Raw genomic sequence first — 20,553 nt, forward strand, 5'->3', positions numbered from 1 at the left:
TAAATATTTAGTGGCTTATTAGTTGCAGAAACTTTTGATCTGAAACCTGATTGATGATTAGATTATATCGCGTGTTCGTAGCACTCCGAATAACAAATCGAATGAATTCAAAAAGACTAGTTCCCAATCTACCGAGTTGTCTGGGCCGAGTTGTCCATGGGTCCGAGTTGTCTGGTCCCCTACCTATTGACATATAAATTACTGTCGACGAAATATGTTATTTTCATAAATTGAAAACAAAATACTTACCTTCAGATTGAAAACATTGTTGACATGTTATAGCATATCGTAATGATATAATAATTTATAAAATTAATAAGTATTATTATTTACATGACTTAAATTTTACTCACCTATAAGAATAATGGAACATTCCCCTGACATAGTTTTGGTTTTGCATAAAATGTCAAGGTCGTTGTATATACTCCATGGAGGGATTTGTGCTATTGGTTGAAGAATAATGATAAATTCTAGTAAGTTCATTCGACACCAACTGTATATGTGGCACATCTAACGTTACTTAGTCGTTTATTTACGAGGGTGTAAGATAGATACATACAAATATCTGGGTTATGATGATTTATTTGACAACAACAATCAACTAACCCAGAATTTAACAAAATTGTTAACATTCTGAGGTAAATAAAAGCAGCCACCTAGAATATTGAAAAAGACAGAAAAAAGAAAGAAAAAGGTCTGTTATTTGATAGGTTGAGTGGTGCTGCATTCCAATTAATATGCATAATTTTACTTTTATTCTTATGTGTTAAGAGTGCAATTTGAACCAAGACTTACAAACACTACAGGAAGAAACCGGACTACACCCCATTTAATTTTTTCAATAATGTTTTGGTTAAATATGTAGTGGACAGGGCACGTTAAGTCAGTACTTTTCGTAACATGCACGGCGAGTTGCTTCCCTCTACTTAGCAAATTTAATATGGTAGGAATATTTTTTAAGGTTGTCGTTGAAGATTTATTGTCGTTGAGGATTTTGTGAGTATGGTAGGTTATACATTTTTGGTTTGTGTGTCCATTTGTTGCACTATTTCGGTTGAAACATGGTGCCACAAGTTTTGAATACAGGCTATATATAGGGTATGTAACAAGATCCGGACATAGTAAGAACCACACTTGCTATGTCCCTTTGGACTAGTTAAACAGAGAGTATTTATAACTCTTCAAAGGTCTGTCTAGCTCTCGAATGGCAGAGTACTGGGGCTATGTCCAACCCCTTGTTTACAACAGCTTCATGTGCTGTTTTGAAGGTCTTGCCATATTGATAGCAGTTATTTTTTTGTCCTTTAGTAGATTTTATTATTAATATTTTTGTATAAATGTAATGCTTCTCTCCTTCTTTCATAAATGTGACTCTTTTTTTAATAGCAGGCAACACTATTTTTACGAATAATTTTGAATTTTAAATTGACATTAATCATCATATATATACCTTTGTTTGACACCCCATAGTCAATGTTTTTTAGTTCCTGGATATTATTAAACATTCATTCATTCATCATCAAATGTCAGAATGTAACGTCATCAGAAATGTGTTTTAAGGCTAAATCTATCATTTTAATTATTTTTCTGTGGGCATCATAAATTAGCTGTTATGTACAATCGTTTTGGTTTTCTCACCTGTCAGGTAAATTATTTTAGATGTATATTTAGACAGTTGCAGTCCCCTATTATAATATACATGTATGTTTAAAAATTATTATTGTCTAGATTAATAAATCTTTTGATATATCTAATTACATATCATTTTGTGTGCCATTAAAGTTACATGTTGTTTTCTTTTATATTTAAAATATATTCTTTTATATGTAAAATATTCATATTTCAGATTAATGGAAGGCTGTGTGAATAATGTGAATGATGCTGAACTTGGAGTAACAGAAGACAAATCAAGGAACTGTTCTTTGGAAACAAAACCTACTTATGTTGGTGAACATTCACAGGGAAGAAAATTATCAGTGTCGAGCCATGTGAATGAAATACCACAGAAACAGAGAATTCACTCCAAGGATTCGGGACTCCCGTCGTCACCATGTTTTTCTGGTAGCGACTCGGATGTCGCAGACATTCTCAACAGTAGTGACACGTCACCCGGCCTCTGTCATAGGTTGATGTCTGATCCGACGCCGTGCCAACTATGGCCAGCTTCTCTTTATGGCGACACGAAGGATATGTGCGTCAACCATGATGTTTTTGATGCCGATGTTTCAGCTCTGTCGTCCTCTTCGGATAATATCTCCAACGATGTCGATGCATTTCAAAGTCCCCGACATCATCCAGTTTCAAGATCAATGTCCTCTGAACCGTTCTCGTCACAGTTTAGTCCACCCTCCAAGCGGTCCTTGATGCCAACAATTTCATTCTCATTCGGGGAAAATAATCCACCACCTGCAGTCCCATGTTCACGGAAACATCAATCCTTTCCGTTTGAGACGACGGTCACAGCTGGCGATACTCCTGATGAGCGTTGCAGTGATAAAAACATTCCATGTGTTCAACCAGCCGATCCGAATGACCTTTGTTCTGGTGGCAACATGCATTTCACGTCTGATACCAAAAACACTCAGCAGTGTTACAGTGGTCTTGTGAATGGTCATTCTTCAGATCATCCGGATCACGTCAACACAGACACCACCTCTCACTCTGATGATCACAAGAAAACATCGGAGGTTGCTTGCTGGGGTCATTTTTCCAAGCATTCTGGGAAGCATTATAAGTACCGCCGCAGTGATTATTCCAGTGACAGTGAGGATGACCCTCCTCATGCAGCATCCATGTTGCAGAAATCCAAAGTAAAATCTGTGTGTTCCCAAAAGTCGCATTTACCTCAAGTGTTGTGCAAGACTGCATCACCAAATAAGCTTGTCAAAGTTGATTCCGTACACGTGTCCGACACAGAAGATGTCTTGGATTATAGAGAAGGGGTGAAGCCCACTGTGTTCAAAGAAAAGTTGATTGTAAGTTTTACAATGGAAAGCAATCATTCTTGGATGATTTTTAAAAAATAAATGCATTTTTACAAGTCACTTAAATTATTTTTATGTACGTCCATCTATGATGGGTCGTATTATGGTATGGCATTGTACATCCGTCTGTTAACGTTTTTAATTACTGAAAAAGGCTTGTTTAATCAAAGGGGGCAGCATGGCGCTGATTAAGGCAAGATGGCGCTAGACTATTGAGGCATGGTGCCACACCATGCTAATACAAGCTAGGGAAAACACTAAAGATCATAGGTATTAATCAGCCTATTGGACTTGGAAGGAAATGTTTTATTTAACGACGCACTCAACACATTTTTATTTACCGTTATATGGTGTCAGACATATGGTTAAGGACCACACAGATATAAAGAGGAAACCCACTGTCGCCACTTTATGGGCTACTCTTTTCGATCAGCAGCAAGGGATCTTTTATATGCACCATCCCACAGACAGGATAACACATACCACAGCCTTTGGTATACTGGTCGTGGTGCACTGGCCGGAGCGAGAAATAGCCCAATGAACCCACAGATGGGGATTGATCCCAGACCGACCGCGCATCAATCGAACACTTTACCACTGGGCTATGTCCCACCCTCTATTGGACTTGGGTGTTGGTACAACTGGCAGCCTCTGTTGTAGCTGTAGCAAAGATGCTGAGGTGTCATCAAACAAATGTTATTGTTTTCGTTAATTAGATTGATAAGTTCAGTTGTTTATGATATATATTCATGTAGTTGTAATTTATCGAGGTTTTAAATTTGGTTATCACAATGACCATGCTAGCAATTTTGAAATGCCTTTAAATATTTATGACACTTACTAGTAATAGTATATGATTATTGCTAAATTTTGAACTGGGCCCAGTTTCATAAAACATTGTAAGCCTAGTTTTGCACGTAAACATAAATTTACGACTAAACAACAATTCTTATTACTATAACAACAAATATAGTTTTTAAGTAAACTTATTTCATTTTCTTTTATTCATAAAATGCTCTACTTTCCGTAATGATTTAATTTTCTGCGTGAAATAGATGCCAAACACTGCAAACGTATGACCTGTTTATCAACTAGTCACAGATGTAAATAATTATGTACAATGTTTTGTGAAATTGGCTCCTGATGTAGTATCTCACATGTTATGTTATTTTTCAGACAATCATGAGATGGTTTACCGATTTTAATGATGAGCAGAAGAACATTCTTCTCAAAAGTCTCTTGGTATGTTTATTTTGAAACCAACACCTTTAGTCTTTTACACTCTTTTAGCATCATAACAATTATTTATACTATCAAATAACATGGAAGGGCCGATGTGTTGTCACGATACAGTAGAGTAGTATTAATTTAAATTAAGAGGATTTAGAGTATTTTTAATAAAAACAATACCACTAAATAAAACAGGTTTTATTGGAATATTTAATCCAGACAGGGTTGTTAGTTATCACTTAAATTTAAAACTAATCAAATGACTCACAGGGAAAAGAAGCTATACTAGTTACAATTATAATGTTTACGGGCTAGCTCTGGGTGGTCAGAAAATTTTGCCAAATAATCTCAAAAATGTGAAACTTATAGCTATTTTCCAACAAAATATCAATTATTACACTAATTGTTTTTGCCAAATTAAAATAAAATTCACCAACTGTTCATAAAATTCGCAATTGGCGAATTTGACGAGTGGCAGAGCTATCCCTGTGTTTGATCATGCAAGTAAAACATTTCTATATATCATTACAAACTTTTTGTTGTAATGTAATTTACTGGTTTTTAATTGGTTGATATTACTGAAAGATGGATAAATTGCAGAAAGTGATGTTAGTAATATATTATACGAAATGGCATGCAGTATGTAAAATGATCATGGAAAGGACGTTAAAAAGCTTTTTATGTGAATTTTGAACTAAATTTTATACAATTTGTAATTGTTATACATTGATAAATTCGCAAATTTGTTTTTACGAATAATAATTGTACAAATGCATGTTGGGTTATAATATTTGATGTATTACAAGAGCTGTATTTTTGTATGTATGTATTTCAGAATGGTTGTGATTTGCCTCAGATTCACCTCCTGTCTGTGAAGATGGAGGCCAACTTGCATCGCGGCTGCCCTCCGAACTGTCAGGACATTGTCACGTGGCTTCCAGCCACTCTCGCTGCCAAAATTATGGATTATTTAGATCCCGGTCAGTTTTGTTTTCATGATGGTCAGTTCATCTGTGCTTGACACATAAGTGGTCTTCGTCAGAAACACCCAGTTAACCAAAATGTTAATCTCCCTCATCCTTCATACCCGTAACAGTGTTTTTGCCAGAAAATTTTGTTTGGTGTGATGCCATGGAATTGAATGCAACCACAGTCAACGGGATATGGGGGCCTCCCCCAGAAAGAAAATGGGTTACGTTTAGGGTTAGGGTTAAGAAAATCATACAGTGATGACGAGTAATTAATTTCATCAAAAAGTAAACTCAGGGCTTCTAGATTATGGTAGCCCTACTCCCATGGCTAGTGATATGCAATGTTGGGCTAGTAAATAACTACTATTGTCATGCCCGACGGCTAGTGAATTTTTAAAGTCAAATGTTGCAGTTAAGTATGTTTTGTAAATATGAATATACTGACCCCATCCCAACCCCCAATGTTAGTGTTGTTAAGCTCTATCTCCCTCTTTAGGTGACATATTTGATTATTACTATTATTTTGTAAAATTGTATTAACTTACAGTAAAGTAGGGCTAGTGAATTTTTAATCATGGCTAGTAAATGTTTTAAATCACTGATCCCATGGCTAGTGAATTTTTAATCGTGGCTAGTAAATGTTTTAAATCACTGATCCCATGGCTAGTGAATTTTTAATCGTGGCTAGTAAATGTTTTAAATCACTGATCCCATGGCTAGTGAATTTTTAATCGTGGCTAGTAAATGTTTTAAATCACTGATCCCACGGCTAGTGAATTTTTAATCGTGGCTAGTAAATGTTTTAAATCACTGATCCCACGGCTAGTGGATTTTATAAACATTCTAGAAGCCCTGGTTAACTTTAAAAAAAAAAACATGTGCCAAAAAATGTGGGTTTGACGCCATATACCCATTTCAACCTCTGGCAGAAAGCCTGTCTTAGAGAACATGTATTGTACTCAGCCTTTGTCAGGAGAGGTGAGTGATCATTCTCGCTCTCGTCCACACTCGTCTGGACAGTTTTAGAAGAGTGGCAAATTGTTCACCTTGAAATAATAAATTTAATAGATTGCTTGCCTAGCACCATTTCAGTAGACTGATTATGGCGAAGACTGGCATTCACACTGGATTTTCAGGGCACTTTTAAAGTATTGAGCTGAGGAGTGCACAACCCTATCACTCACAGTTTAACAACTACGGTTTAGCATATTAAAATTGTGTAACAATATCTGCCTAGTGAATCACAGTGCAATACTGAAGTAAATGTTCATGGGGAATAATTTTCACACGAACTTAAGATGATGATCATAGGGGTCATCATCTGAAGTTGGTGTGAAAATTATTTTATTATTCTTTTTTCTACAGTGAGTTTGTGTAGAGCATCACAAGTATGCAAAATGTGGCAACTGTTGGCTGGCGATCCATCACTATGGCGACGGTTTTGTTGTCAGCAAAAATGGCGTCTATCGAAGGCTGCGGAACATAAACAAGTAATCAGTCACATGTCACTGGAAGGCAGTATACAAGTGAGTAGTACAGACTGAGTTGTTGTTAACATCATCGTCTAAAATAGGGATTTTAATTTTGTTCAACATAAGCATGTGATCGATCATTAAAATACTAAAATAACTTTGGGCCTAAATCACAAAGCTGTCTTAAGCATCATGGCATCGTCTTCGTAAGTCGGTTTACACCACACTGCAAGATTGCAAAATTGCAAGAGTTTAGTTGATTAGGCCCCAATAGGGAACATTTTGTTTTCAAAATCTTGATTAGCATTATTTCTAGTCTTGCGTAGTGAAATGCGATGCGATACTGAACAAAATGTTCCCTGCACTAGTTTTCAATTTCTTGCATGTCAAGTCTAGGAAGTGAAAAATGCAACACCTTGTCTTCATTAGTGAATTTTATTTTGTTTTTATATTGCTTCAATAATGAATCACAATTTAAAATACCGGCACACTAGTTATTTTCAGAGAATTAGGTGTTCTAAAGGTGATGTTTGTGTCAGTCCAAAAGCCGGAGGGGTGTGTGGAGAATGCACATAGGTGAGAGGTCAGGTTAAGTACTCAAGAAAATAACAAACTTTTATAGTTTTCTTTATGTTTCCTTGCAGTGGAAAAATGTGTTTGCTGAAAGGTTTCGACTCCGGAATAACTGGCTTCGAGGGAGATGTACTGTGAGGACGTTTGAAGGTCACACTCAAGGTAGCAGACTTAAACAATTAAAAAGATAGAATAACTAGTTAATGTTGTCAGATATCTGCTTTATCCTGTGATGGTAAGAATGGGAAATTCTGCATTCGGCCAGAACAGGATAAAGAAGATATTTGACGTCATTAACTAGTTATTATCTTTATCCTGTGATGGTAAGAATGGGAAATTCCGCATTCGGCCAGAACAGGATAAAGAAGATATTTGACGTCATTAACTAGTTATTATCTTTATCCTGCAGACCATAAAAAGTAAGGGCAAAAGATATTATTTCTGTTATTTCAGCCACATTGTACAATGACCTAGAGGTCAAATGAGGGATTTTATAATGTAGCTATGCATGTGACGTCACATGAATGATGTCAAAAGTGATATCCTGCTAATAGAAGGATATGAATTAGCAGGATATGACTGCTTTATCTGTCATCATATTCTGTCAATCAAAACAGTGGTTGCAGGATAAAATTATAATTATAATAATATTAATAACTGATCTTTCTTTCTTTTTTTCAAGATTGGTGAACTTCTGATATCAGAGTCTGACAAGGTTTTATAAGGAGTACTTTTGCAATTGTATCAACTCAGTTTTGTCAAGTTGAAATATTTATTTAAATTACTGACAGCAGTATTATTGTCTATTTTAGTTTAACTTTATATTATATACAGAAACAGTTTTGACTTGTAGTTTTTCAACTTGACACCCGCAGTCATTGTAAACCAAGGTAGTGGATGAATTTTGTTACATTTTAACTTTTTATTCATCTTGCAATTTTACTGCAACATTAGTCTTCCAATTTTTAAACTGATGCATTTTACAGTTGATTGTCATTTTGGTAATTATTTGTGTGGTAATGGTGTTTTTGTGGTTTGTTTAACTTTCAGGTATTTCCTGTGTTCAGTTTGATGATACTCGGATTGTTAGTGGTTCATCAGATAAAACTATTAAGGTAAACAAACAGAATCAATGGCCAGATAATCTGACTAACTCTCTTTTTTACAAAAACATTTTGTACTTCATGATTTTTTTAATTGATTGTAATACTATATAGTTCCTATTATTTTGGCATTAACAAGTTATCCTGTAACATTTTTGTTTGGTCTTTAATTATATATTTATTATAAAGTTGTTTCTGAATTCATTTATTTTTGTAGATTTACACAGTGATAAATTTTAGGTGAAGTTTATCAATTCAGTTTGCTTTTTTACTAAAATTAACAGGCATGTAAATAAGTTTAGAACATCTGTTAAGAATACTGGGAAATTGAACAAATAAAATCACCAAAATACACTGGAATCAGTCAAATATAAGATCCACATGCAAGGTTCAGTATAATTAATGATTAATTAGTGTATTTGTGAGATGTTTTAATAATAAAAATTAATAGGTCTTGTAAATTTGATAAATTGTGTGGTAAGCTGTACATGGGTTACAAAGTGTTGGGAATTGATAATTAGAACATCAATAGGATTACCTGACACATTTTAAATTTTTCATTCCTGAGTCACTCAAATAATTATTTCTAGTGTTTAGGACATGCCCAGAATAATAACATGAACATTATACACAATGATTGTTGTTGAAGAATAAGCATATTATTGATTGTTTAGGTTTGGAATATCCGAACTAACGCTCCGTGGTCTGTTCAGACATTGGTTGGTCATAGCAATACTGTACGGTGTCTCCACCTGGAGGGGAACAGACTAGTTAGTGGATCCAGTGACAGAACCATTAAGGTAATAGCTATTACACTAACTGTATTATCAGTGTTTTAACACTGTTGCAAGACAGCATTTTCATTGCATATCTTCATCTGTAGATCAAGGTTTTTTTCTCTCAAAATCTTTTTTAGTAACTCAAGGACTTGCAGGGCTAACTCTGTCACATTAAATTTGGCAGTTGTGAATTTTAAAAACAGTTGGTGAATTCTGTTTTAATTAAAAAAATAATTTCATGTATCAATTGATATCCTGTTGGAAAGTAACCATGAGTTCTGCAATTTTTGGAATTTAATAAATAATTTGGCAAAATTTTCTGCTCCCCGAGAGGTAGTCCTGGTTTGATTTATAAGATGATAAAAAATTCTAAAAATATTAGTTTTTGTGGATGATAGCTCCACACTTTAATGATAAATAGTGACCAGTAGTTCTATTCAGATTTTACTATTTCACTTTTTCATTTATGAAGGACAGTTAATTTAACTAGAATTATATTCATCACTAAATACAAAAGGGTAGACAATACCAGCCACTTTCAGTATGTGTGTATATATAATCCAAGCTGTTTGTTTTCTTCAGGTGTGGGATCTTTCAACCCAGGATAGCTGGTCAAGTATTGCCTGTAAGGTGACAATGATAGGTCACACACATACAGTTCGCTGTTTGAAGGTACGTGCTTAGAGATAGGACATGTACATATATGTGCACATGTAGTGTGAGGATTGAAAGTAGATTCTTAATGATTGGACACAGACAGACAAACAAACACATGCAGTGCACTGTACCAACAAAGTTAAATTGTTTAACAATAATTATAAAAAAAAAAATGAAAATGTGGGTGGTTTTTTTTTTTACAGTTTTCAATGCCTGAATATTCAGATAATTTTTTTTGATAGCTTTATACTGTTACGGATCAAGTTTAACTTTCATGGTAATTTACCCTCTTTTTTTTTTACAGAGTTATGGCCCTTGAAATTAGGAGATACAAAAATGTGTTTGGCCCGATAGGGGACATGTATTGCTTAAGCAGTACTTTCAGAATGCTTGTTCTACTAGTAGTATTATAACAATTATGTCCCCCTGAACTAGGTAATACTACTTGTAAATATTAAGTTGTGTCAGCCAATTGAGATATTTTGTAACTTTGTTGTTTATAATCTACAGGTGGATGACGACAAGGTGATAAGTGGATCGTATGACAAAACTCTAAAGTTGTGGGATTTACGAACAGGAAACTGTCGCATGACTCTCAGGTACACCCACTGAGTATGTTAAAATAGTTATGTCTGTAATGGCAAGTATCCAGATAAGTATTTTTGTAGAAATGAAAAATATTGCAGAACTAGAACCAACTAACATTTACTAGCATGCCAGAATTTATACTAGTCCGCCAGCCTATAAAACAATATATTAATGTTAATAATATTATAATATGCACCGTCTTCACATCAAATGATATATATATATTTTTTGAAATGTTCTAATAAGACAATTTTTTTACAGTGCTTTCATATAGATTTACAAAATTAAAAATATATAAAATGAAACCAAAATACCGTCATTTAGAAAAAGACAGATATCGCCCGTTGGACTGATAGTTGCTTTTTTCAACTCATCTGAGAGAATTTTTACTCGTATTTAGTGAGCGGGCGAGCACTTTCTGCACCTCTGTAGGGTGTATACTACCAAATCAAATCCCATAGACGACAATAGTAACATATGTGGCTAAAACTCCTACCTGCAACGTATCAACCGACATAAACGCCACGGATATAAATACTACCACCCCTTACACTTAAAGTGAATCAGAAAAAAATGTGGGTCAAGCTGCTCGTTTCTGAGATAACGGGTAGCGTCTATGACTACCCTAGTTTCGCAAAAAATTCGAGTACTTTTTTTTACAGGTACCCCATACATGTTTCAAGCACAAGGCTACTTGACACATTGGTACTAGATGAAATAAAATTGCACATTTTTTTTACCTAGATGAAACTATTATTTTTTACAACCAACACACTCACATTTATAACCAATCACAGGACTTGTGGTGTTTACTTCTCTATCAAAAGTTCGGTGCACCTCGAACTTGACCCAGCAGGAAGTTATTTGGTTTAGTACTACCTATACTGATAACATACATTTTTCAAAAAGTGTCCAGCTATGTGTCTTTATGACAACCAGGATCTGGTGTATTCTGACATAAACTGACAACCTCACTGAAACTGTTGTTTCTACAGTGCAACCCAATATAATGTACACCTCAAAAAGCATATATATTGCATATAGTTTTGTACAAATGCAATATGTCATATTAAACAACAAAATGTTTTAAAATAAAACTCCTGAAGATATTTACTTTCAGTTGGGTGTGTGTACTCAGGTATATATGTAGAGACAACAAAAATAGTCAGAGTACCTCTACCCCTTTAAAGAATTCCATTAAAACACATGCACTTGATTGACCCCTAGATTATGAAGACCTTAACAGGCACATCAAAGAAATATCAGTATTAAAAAAATACACTGTCTGAGGAAGGAAACACAAACATGACTGTACCTGTATGAAGTAATGACTTAATGTCCTGAACATTAGTGTTGGGAGGAAATCCTGTATGCTGGGTGTGGGTGTCTTCAAGTTACCAGGTGTGGGAATTTCAAACCCATCGGCCATGCTGATTTTCATAATAAACCATCAAAACTATTGGCAGCCACCAATATTCCTGACTATATTTTATTTATAGCCTACTGTAGTTGGAGGTTTTAATAGTTGTGATATCTGGAATAATCATGCAGCTTTAACACATTTATTTTTGATTAATTACTGAAAAAAACTATTTTTAAATGACAAAATTACCCGAACATCTATTTTCTTGCATTATTTTCTAATCCGGATGAATACATATTATAATATGTACATTAGATGTATTCCTACAATCTGTAATCCAGCATTTTATTTAGCTAGTAACATTAGGTAATACAGCTTTAACAGTAAAATAAATTATCAACTTAATCCAAGGCAGATAATCAAATCTGAAAAAATTGGTTCTGAATCTAGTATAAACTCAAAATGCTTTTCATGGGAGCTAACTAAGTGATTATTAAGAAACATTTTTTATCTGGAGATCTAAGTATATGTTTAACAACCTTATTGATATGTACAAATAAGAACAGAAGGCACAATAGTGACAACAAATTTAATTATGTTTTTGGTGAAGTTTTTCTTCAAATTTACTTTAAATTTTGCATAAAACTACAAATTTGTCTAAAATATAACTTAGCACCCTATAAATATGTCAAAATGACAATAAAAATCAACTTCTTTACAAATTTGAGTTTTCAGAATTTCATACATAAAAAATTAACAATGTTAATGGAAACTAAAGACATTAACCCACTATTGGCACATGCTATTTTTAATATAAAAATAAATTGCTATTAAAATCTTAGTTCAGGTTGCCTATATATAATACCATATTTAAGAGCAGTTGTATATGGCAAGTCAAATTCCATGTAAAAAGAAATTATTGAAATCTTTACAGTATGAATTATAGGCCAAAACCAACTTTTCTTCTGTGCTAACTTTGATTCAAACTCCATTCAGAGCCATGTACAGAGATTATTGTCAAGGTCAAGGTCATTGTGAACTTGCATGATCGAGTGATGGCTAATTAATCAACCAGTATAGTTTAATTAAATAAAATGACAAAATCATAATATTTTTTATTATGCACTGAATATGTGCTATAGGGTGTATACTACCAAATCAAATCCCATAGACGACAATAGTAACATATGTGGCTAAAACTCCTACCTGCAACGTATCAACCGACAAACGCCACGGATATAAATACTACCCACCCCTTACACTTAAAGTGAATCAGAAAAAAATGGGGGTCAAGCTGCTCGTTTCTGAGATAACGGGTAGCGTCTATGACTACCCTAGTTTGGCACAAAATTCAAGTACTTTTTTTTACATGTTTCAAGCACACGGCTACTTGACACATTGGTACTAGATGAAATAAAATTGCACATTTTTTTTACCCAGATGAAACTATTAATTTTTACAACCAACACACTCACATTTATAACCAATCACAGGACTTGTGGTGTTCACTTCTCTATCAAAAGTTCGGTGCACCTCGAACTTTGACCCAGCCGGAAGTTATTTAGTTTAGTACTACCTGTACTCAAGAACATCAATAGTTAAAGTGAGAATTATGTCTTAATATAATCTACAAAAGCTTGAATTATTATTTTTTTAAATGTTATTGTTATTTTTTAAACTTATTGCTCTATAAGTCAAATCTTTTATAAAATTGTATAGTGTAGCAAAAGGATTTTATATTAAATTCATTACTTTTATACAACAATTATTATGATTACAAATACTACAATACGTATAGTTGGAAAACCATAAATCATTTTCTTTCATCCGTGTCATGGTGTGGTATCTTTGCATCCCATTTTCCATAATGTCATAATTTTCTTGCACACTGGACTGAATTAGGCAGCTTTTGCACAGTGCTGGATAAATCTGTCCAACCCTCTGGGGATGAACAATTCATAAATACGCCTGACATCATAACTCATAAAGAGGATTATATTTTTCCACGTATGATTAAATGAAAGAAAGAAATCTTTTATTTAGCGACGCACTCAACACAACTTTATTTACGGTTATATGGCGTCGGACATATGGTTAAGGACCACACAGATATTGAGAGAGGAAACCCGCTGTCGCCACTACATGGGCTACTCTCTTTCGATTAGCAGCAAGGGATCTTTTATATGCATCTTTCATAGATTTATTTGTGAAAAAAACCTTATTTTGTCATTTTCAGAGGGCACCAAGCGGCAGTGCTATGTGTTCATTTCAACGAGACGAAGATCGTGTCCGGTTCTTGTGACAACACCATTAAAGTGAGTAGCGTAAATAACTCAGTGCTTTACTGAGGTCTACCATCACCTAGATTGTGTGATAAATATCTCCTTGTTCTGTTTACTTTATTAATCCCTTTCCGGTCCAACTGGAAGGAATTATAGGTTTTGTGTTTGTCCTGCTGTCTCTGTCTTTTTGTCTGTCTGTCCATCTGCCCCTCATATATTATAGTTTTCAGGATTTTTATTTTTTATTTTTTTATACAATGCCTCAAGATATTGAGCTGATATTTTGTGTTTAGCTATATCATGTACAGTGATTTACCCATTTTTGACAGTTATTGCCCTTGAACTTAGGTGCCAACCAGTCAAAGGCCATGGTATGTGCTTTCCTGTCTGTGGCAAACTGCATATAAAATATCCCTTGCTGCATTAGGAAAAATGTAGTGGGTTTCCTCTGATAATAACGTGTCAGAATTACGCGTTTGACATCCAATAGCCGATGATTAATTAATCAATTAATGTGCTCTAGTGGTGTCGTTAAACAAAACAAACTTTTTGAACTAAGCATGTCCGTTAGGGGAGATGTATTGCTTCAGCAGCACTCTCAGAATGCTTATTAAACTGGAAGTGCCTGTACAATTGGATTGGCTTAGATCTTACTTCCTGTCTACTGTAGGTTAATAGACCTGACGTGAGACAGTGTCATTTCAGGTCCATGACTGGAATATCAATGGCCTTGGTATGTGCTGTCCTGTCAGTAAGAAACTTCATATAAAAGATCCCTTCCTGCTCATGGAAAAATATTGTGGGTTTCCTCTAAGACTAAATGTTAAATTTTACCAAGTGTTTGACATCCATTAGCCAATGATTAATCAATTAGTGTTATCATTAAATAAAACTTCAACTTAATGGCAGCAGCAGGTTTCCTTTTATTTCTAGCAATCGCTTGATGCATGGTTAGTCTAGGATCGAACCCCATTAGTAGGCCCATTGGGCTATTTCTCGCTCCATCCATTGTATCATGACTGGTACATCAAAGCCGTGGTATGTGCTATCCTGTCATATAAAAGGTGCATATAAAAGGTCCCTTGCTGCTAATCGAAAAGAGTAGCCCATGAAGTGGTGATAGCAGGTTTCCTCCCTCAATATCTCAATATCAATAACCATATGTCCGACGCCATATAACCGTAAATAAAATGTGTTGAGTGCTTCGTGAAATAAACCATTTTCTTCCTTTTATTTCTGACCTGGAGGTGAAATAACCATATATTAAACAACAAGTACCCATAGTTTAATGGTACTGAGGTGTCGTTAAGCAAATATTTTGTTCCATATGTTGGACATCAAATAGCCATAGGATAAATGTGCTGAGGTGTTATTAAACAAATATTCCTTTCCATTCCTGTGTAGGTGTGGAATTACGAGGGCGTGTGTATTAGAACTCTGACGGGTCACCAGGACGCAGTGACCTGTCTGCAGTTTGACTCAACGCGGATTGTCAGTGGGTCTCTCGACTGTAACCTCAAGTTCTGGGACATTCACACGGGCGAGTGTGTTAACACCATTGACTGGAAGGCTGCGGAGGGCCACACAGGAGTTGTTCGGTCAGTATGATGTTTACGTCAGTGTTGACAGTGCAGATTTACCAGGATTTCATATTGTGGGGTGAGAGGGGGATCCACATTGCGGCTGGTGTTAACACCATTGTCACTAACCATTAACAACTAACCCACTGTCCTGCATAAATAACCCGGATAGCTGAGGTGTGTTCCCAGGACAGCATGCTTGAACCTTAATTGGATATAAGCATGAAAATAAGTTGAAATAAATAGCACCATTGACTGGAAGGCTGCAGGGTGCCACATGGAGGTTGTACAGTCAGTATGATGTTCACATCAGTGTTGACAATGATTCCATATTGGAGGCTGGGAGGGGGATCCGCATTGGGGCTGGTTTTGGAACAACAGGCAATTTTAATTACAAAAAGTTGTGGGGAAACAAAAAGGAATTGTGATTGGGTGGGGGGTGTTGCATGACCTCATGTTCCCCTGGCTATACCAGTGGTTTATAAAATATTTATCACACCTTTCCCTAGGGTATTTTTAAGGAGCTTACATTTTCACTATCAGTTTAATGCAAATGCAAGTGCCAGCTTTGTTGTCTATGACAATTAGTAATCGACTGTTGTTAAACGAAAGGGTGCTGAGGGCCTTGAACCTAATTAAGTATGAAGCACATATTAGAAGTGTGAATTCCTGTATACTGTAACATTTTAAAAGTTGTTACAACCAACAGTTGATTGTCACATAAGGCCCTTACATGATACCAAAGCACTTACTTACACACCTAAGGCATAGTGGCCCCCTACGTCATATGCCTCTGGAGAGACACCTGTTTATATTTCTGCTGTGTAATAACAAACTGGTTACCAAATCCACTAGCTATACTAGCAAAGTGTTTAGAGGCTTGCAACCACTAGAATGTTTTTATGAATAATTCTTTGCCAGAAGGTAGTCCACAATCCGCGAGGCTTAGAATGGTTTCATGAACATTGTTTGTAGTAATTCGGTCAGTGTTAGTGATTTGTACTAAAGTGATAATACACGCTGTTTTACAGGTGTCTCCAAGCTGATGGGTGGAGGCTGGTTAGTGCAGCTGATGACAAGACAATCAAGGTAAATAGCCAGACTATTTCTTCTACATGCTCTAGCTAGTGCACCATGACTGGTATGGCAAAGGCCTGTGCTATCTTGTCTGTGGGATGGTGCATATAAAAGATCCTACTACTAATGGAAACATGTAGCGGGTTTCAATTCTATGACTGTCAAAATAACCATATGTTTCACATCCTATAGCCATTGATTAATAAATCAATGTGCTCTAGTGGTGTCGTTAAACAAAACAAACTTTACTTTCTTCTATCTATTAAACTGACTACTATCCTAGATGTCAATAGATGTTTTTCATATTTGGTGAAGGTGGAATCTAGCTCAGTTGGTAAATGTTAATGCTATTATTGCGAAATACATGTTTATTTAGTTTATAGTTCAGTGAAGAATGCACAAAAATAAAATCTGTGAACATACTGGGTTTTATTTTGCACAAAAATTGTGAGGCATAAAAATGAAGTACTTTTCAATTATTGACCGTCATTATGGGCAATATCATGTTTTATGGACCGAAGAAATTGATATTGACCGAGGCCAATGTGGTCAATAATTGTTTTATTACATAATCTCATCCATGAGACTCGTACATTCCTGCTTTGTTTATCAGAATGGAAATACGCCAACGCTTATAATTTCCCGCAATGCGTTAAAACTGATGGGATTTAGTGACGTCACATAATCCTATGACGTTGTATGACACGCAGAGGAATGCGGAAATAAACAGTTGAAACATTACCAAGACAAAAAATCTAATTCGAGACATTATAACCAGCAAGAGCGCCAAAATCATATTAATAGCAAAATAAAACACAAAATGTGATAAATCTGAACATACATTTATACTAACAGTTACCAATTACCTTCAAATGCATTTTTTATTTGTAACATAACATCCTGAGAGTGCCGATTCCAACTGCATTTTAAGGTATCATGTACGTTTCTAAATCTGCGATATATTCTATACACAATTTGACGATTACTGACCTTGTTTTTGTCGTATTTGCGGAATTAAACTCGGTATGACTAAAGATGTTATCTTTTTACTGAAGGACAGCAAAAAGTTTTTTCACAAGTTTGTGCTTGTTTACATTAGAATTAGCAGTTGACGTTGCATTACGTTATCTACTTGTTTATTGGATAGAATTTTGTCTAATCTTTATTGTAATTGGTCAGGGCAATATCACTTTTGATGGACCGGTGAGACCGTCTCAGGGCAATATCACTTTACGGACAGTCATGTGACTGGTTTTTGACCAATAAGAATACATATATATTTTCATTATGTAATAATTTCATTATGTAATAATTTCAAGTAAACATGTTTCTACATGCTTGGTGTAGGTGTCAGCAAGCTGGGCTTTCAAATGCACCCCTCGAGCCTATAAAGCTAAGTGATGTTTGGTTAACGTCTAATTTGAACTTTTCATAATTACTTACAATCTGAATGACAAAACTGTAATACATGGTCAGGGCTGTATGTTGAGACAATGGACATTTGGAAAAATAGTGTTTGATTCTTTGAATCTCTATCTAAAGTCTGAACCAAATTGTTAACAACTACGATAGATTACTCTCCTACCTTTAATTACCGTTAGATTTTGTCTAGACACAAATCGTGAAAAAACCCCATTACAATGACACAGATTCTACCTACGAGACTGTAACCATGTCACCGTTATCGACTTCGCTGAGATTGCATAGGGTAAAATGCATGCAGTTTTCTGCCGTCTGGTATTTTGTTTGTTTGTGGAATACTCTTCAAAAGAGGTGGGTCGATATGATGTAATCTAACAACGTCATGACATGCGCTACGGTATAATGCACTCATCATGACATCAGATTAATTATGTCACATACTTAGGAGGCTTCCACCCCCTTGAAGAGTATTTCACAAAAAATCAAAATGGCAGACGGTGAAAAATTGCATGTATTTTGTCCTAGGAGATGTTAACAAAGTCGATATAGGTGGTATGGTTTCAGTCTAATATGTGGAATCCATGTCACTGTAATGTTTTTTTCATGATTTATGGTTGGACAAAAAGTGGAGAAAATCTAATGGTAATTAAGGGAAGCAGAGTAATTTATCGTAGTTGTTAAACATTTCTTTTCAACATCACTTGTTCTCATAACTAGTGCTAGAAGCGAAGGAAAAAGAAGGAAGTTATAGTCACGTAACCGGAACAGGAAGAGGTACACAGTGGAAGAATCTAAGCCATCCCATTTGCTGTTGGGATGTTCGAACCAGTCTACTAATCGTAGGGAATATGCACTAGTTATGAGGACAGGTGATGTATCTATAAAAGAGAAAACACCTCAAGTTTTCTCCAATTTGGTTCGGACTTCAGTGCTTCTTATATTTTATTATTTTAAAAATTATTATTAATTGATAACTGTAAATTATTTAATGTTGAAGGTTTGGAATCTGGAAACATGTCAGAGACTAGTCACACTTCAAAACCATAAAGACGGCGTCACGTGTCTACAGTTCAACGACTTCATCATTGTGTCGGGATCCTACGACAAAACCGTCAAACTGTGGGATTTCAGTTGTTGTTAGAAACACTGAGTTTTATTGAAGAGCTGACAGCATTGCAAGTGTACTTACTAGTTTTGATACTGTAATATTTGATACTGAGAAGCGTTGAAATGTTTTGATCGTCACAATGCAATTTATATGGATTGTTTTTGTTGAAGTGTTGTGACTTGATCACCATGTTTGGTCATCTGGGAGTTGTCTCCCCGTTGTTTATTGTTACAGTGACACTTTTTGGGGAGCCTGCAATGATTATGCTTACCCTTCTAAAGAAACTGTTTAGTAACATATGGGTAAATAAATAAAGTTTGAGGTCACAAAAATGTTTGTAAAAATGCATATTTACTGATATGTCTTCTAGATGAGGTAAGTTGAAAAGGTCAACAATTTTGATAATGGATAAAAAAAAAAAAATTCTATTTTTAATAATAAATATTTTGTAAGCAGCAAAACTATATTTTGATGCTTTTTGTTTTCTTTCAAATTTAGTTCATTTAATCTTTCATTTCAGTTCCAGTGGAAAACATGTAATCTTTAAAGACATTTGACCAACTAAATGGTCCAACAAAACATTGGATGAAAATATGCATTTAATTTGCTTTGACAAGTACTTTGTTCAGCCAGCTTCATTGTTGTCCCACCAGTTAACATTTTGGGTTTTAATTGAATTATTGCTATAAACCCATACATAATTTTGCTTTTAATCTATATTTTTTGCTAATGTTAGCTGTTTAAAATGCTTATGGAAGCTAGCATCAGCTGAAAGGGCATTCCACAGGGAACGCCTTTTTTCATACTATGTAATTTACTACAAGTTATTTATTTCTGAGCCGATTGATTTGTAAATTGCACACAAAAATAGTTGGGATTTTTTTCCTTCCAAAACACTTTTACTTTTCTTCTTATAATAAACCAAGCTGAAATTATTTACAAAAAACATCTTTATAGAATGATGGGACGGACTATAGTGTATACTTTAAATTATTTAAAATTAATGTAAAATTTTCCCAGCTATAGATAAATAAAAATATATTGGGCCAAACAATAGCATTTTTTAATATCTCAAATGAATGTAATTTTCATTTGTAATCCAGTATTGGGCAAAAAAATTTTTTTTTAATTTGTGATAACATGTTTAAAAAAAAGTTGAATTGAAATACTTTTACTGGCAAATACAAAATGGCTTGAAGGCATTATATCATATTATTATGTTGTTAATTACTGAGTTCAAAACCATATTGTGTTGATTCTGATATTGCACAAAGTTCATACTCTCTCCTTGTTGGCAAGGGAATGTCACTAGTCTTTGTTATTATCTGTTATTAGTTGATAGTGTGGTAGCAAGATATTTCATT

General features: G+C 34.8%; 1 protein-coding gene across 1 annotated transcript; it reads left to right on the forward strand.

The window, feature by feature from the left end:
- Positions 1-410: 410 nt before the first annotated feature.
- Positions 411-19,655, forward strand: LOC121369496 (F-box/WD repeat-containing protein 11-like). The gene is made up of 14 exons (XM_041494604.1): positions 411-473; positions 1,847-2,975; positions 4,161-4,226; positions 5,050-5,194; positions 6,551-6,711; positions 7,302-7,392; positions 8,281-8,345; positions 9,008-9,133; positions 9,695-9,784; positions 10,280-10,368; positions 13,957-14,035; positions 15,407-15,600; positions 16,614-16,671; positions 19,079-19,655. The coding sequence occupies exons 2-14, from the start codon at positions 1,851-1,853 to the stop codon at positions 19,220-19,222; spliced, it is 2,433 nt and encodes an 810-aa protein (XP_041350538.1). The 5' UTR covers positions 411-473; positions 1,847-1,850; the 3' UTR covers positions 19,223-19,655.
- Positions 19,656-20,553: the final 898 nt, after the last annotated feature.

Source organism: Gigantopelta aegis, chromosome 3 (genome assembly GCF_016097555.1).
Source record: "Gigantopelta aegis isolate Gae_Host chromosome 3, Gae_host_genome, whole genome shotgun sequence".
Lineage (NCBI taxonomy): Eukaryota > Metazoa > Mollusca > Gastropoda > Neomphalida > Peltospiridae > Gigantopelta > Gigantopelta aegis.

Excerpts from the sequence above, each read along its gene's own strand:
- LOC121369496 (XM_041494604.1), top strand. The coding sequence starts at position 1,851 with ATGGAAGGCTGTGTGAATAATGTGAATGATGCTGAACTTGGAGTAACA. Across the intron at positions 2,976-4,160 it reads TGTTCAAAGAAAAGTTGATT|ACAATCATGAGATGGTTTAC; the intron begins GTAAGTTTTACA and ends GTTATTTTTCAG. Across the intron at positions 15,601-16,613 it reads GGCCACACAGGAGTTGTTCG|GTGTCTCCAAGCTGATGGGT; the intron begins GTCAGTATGATG and ends GCTGTTTTACAG.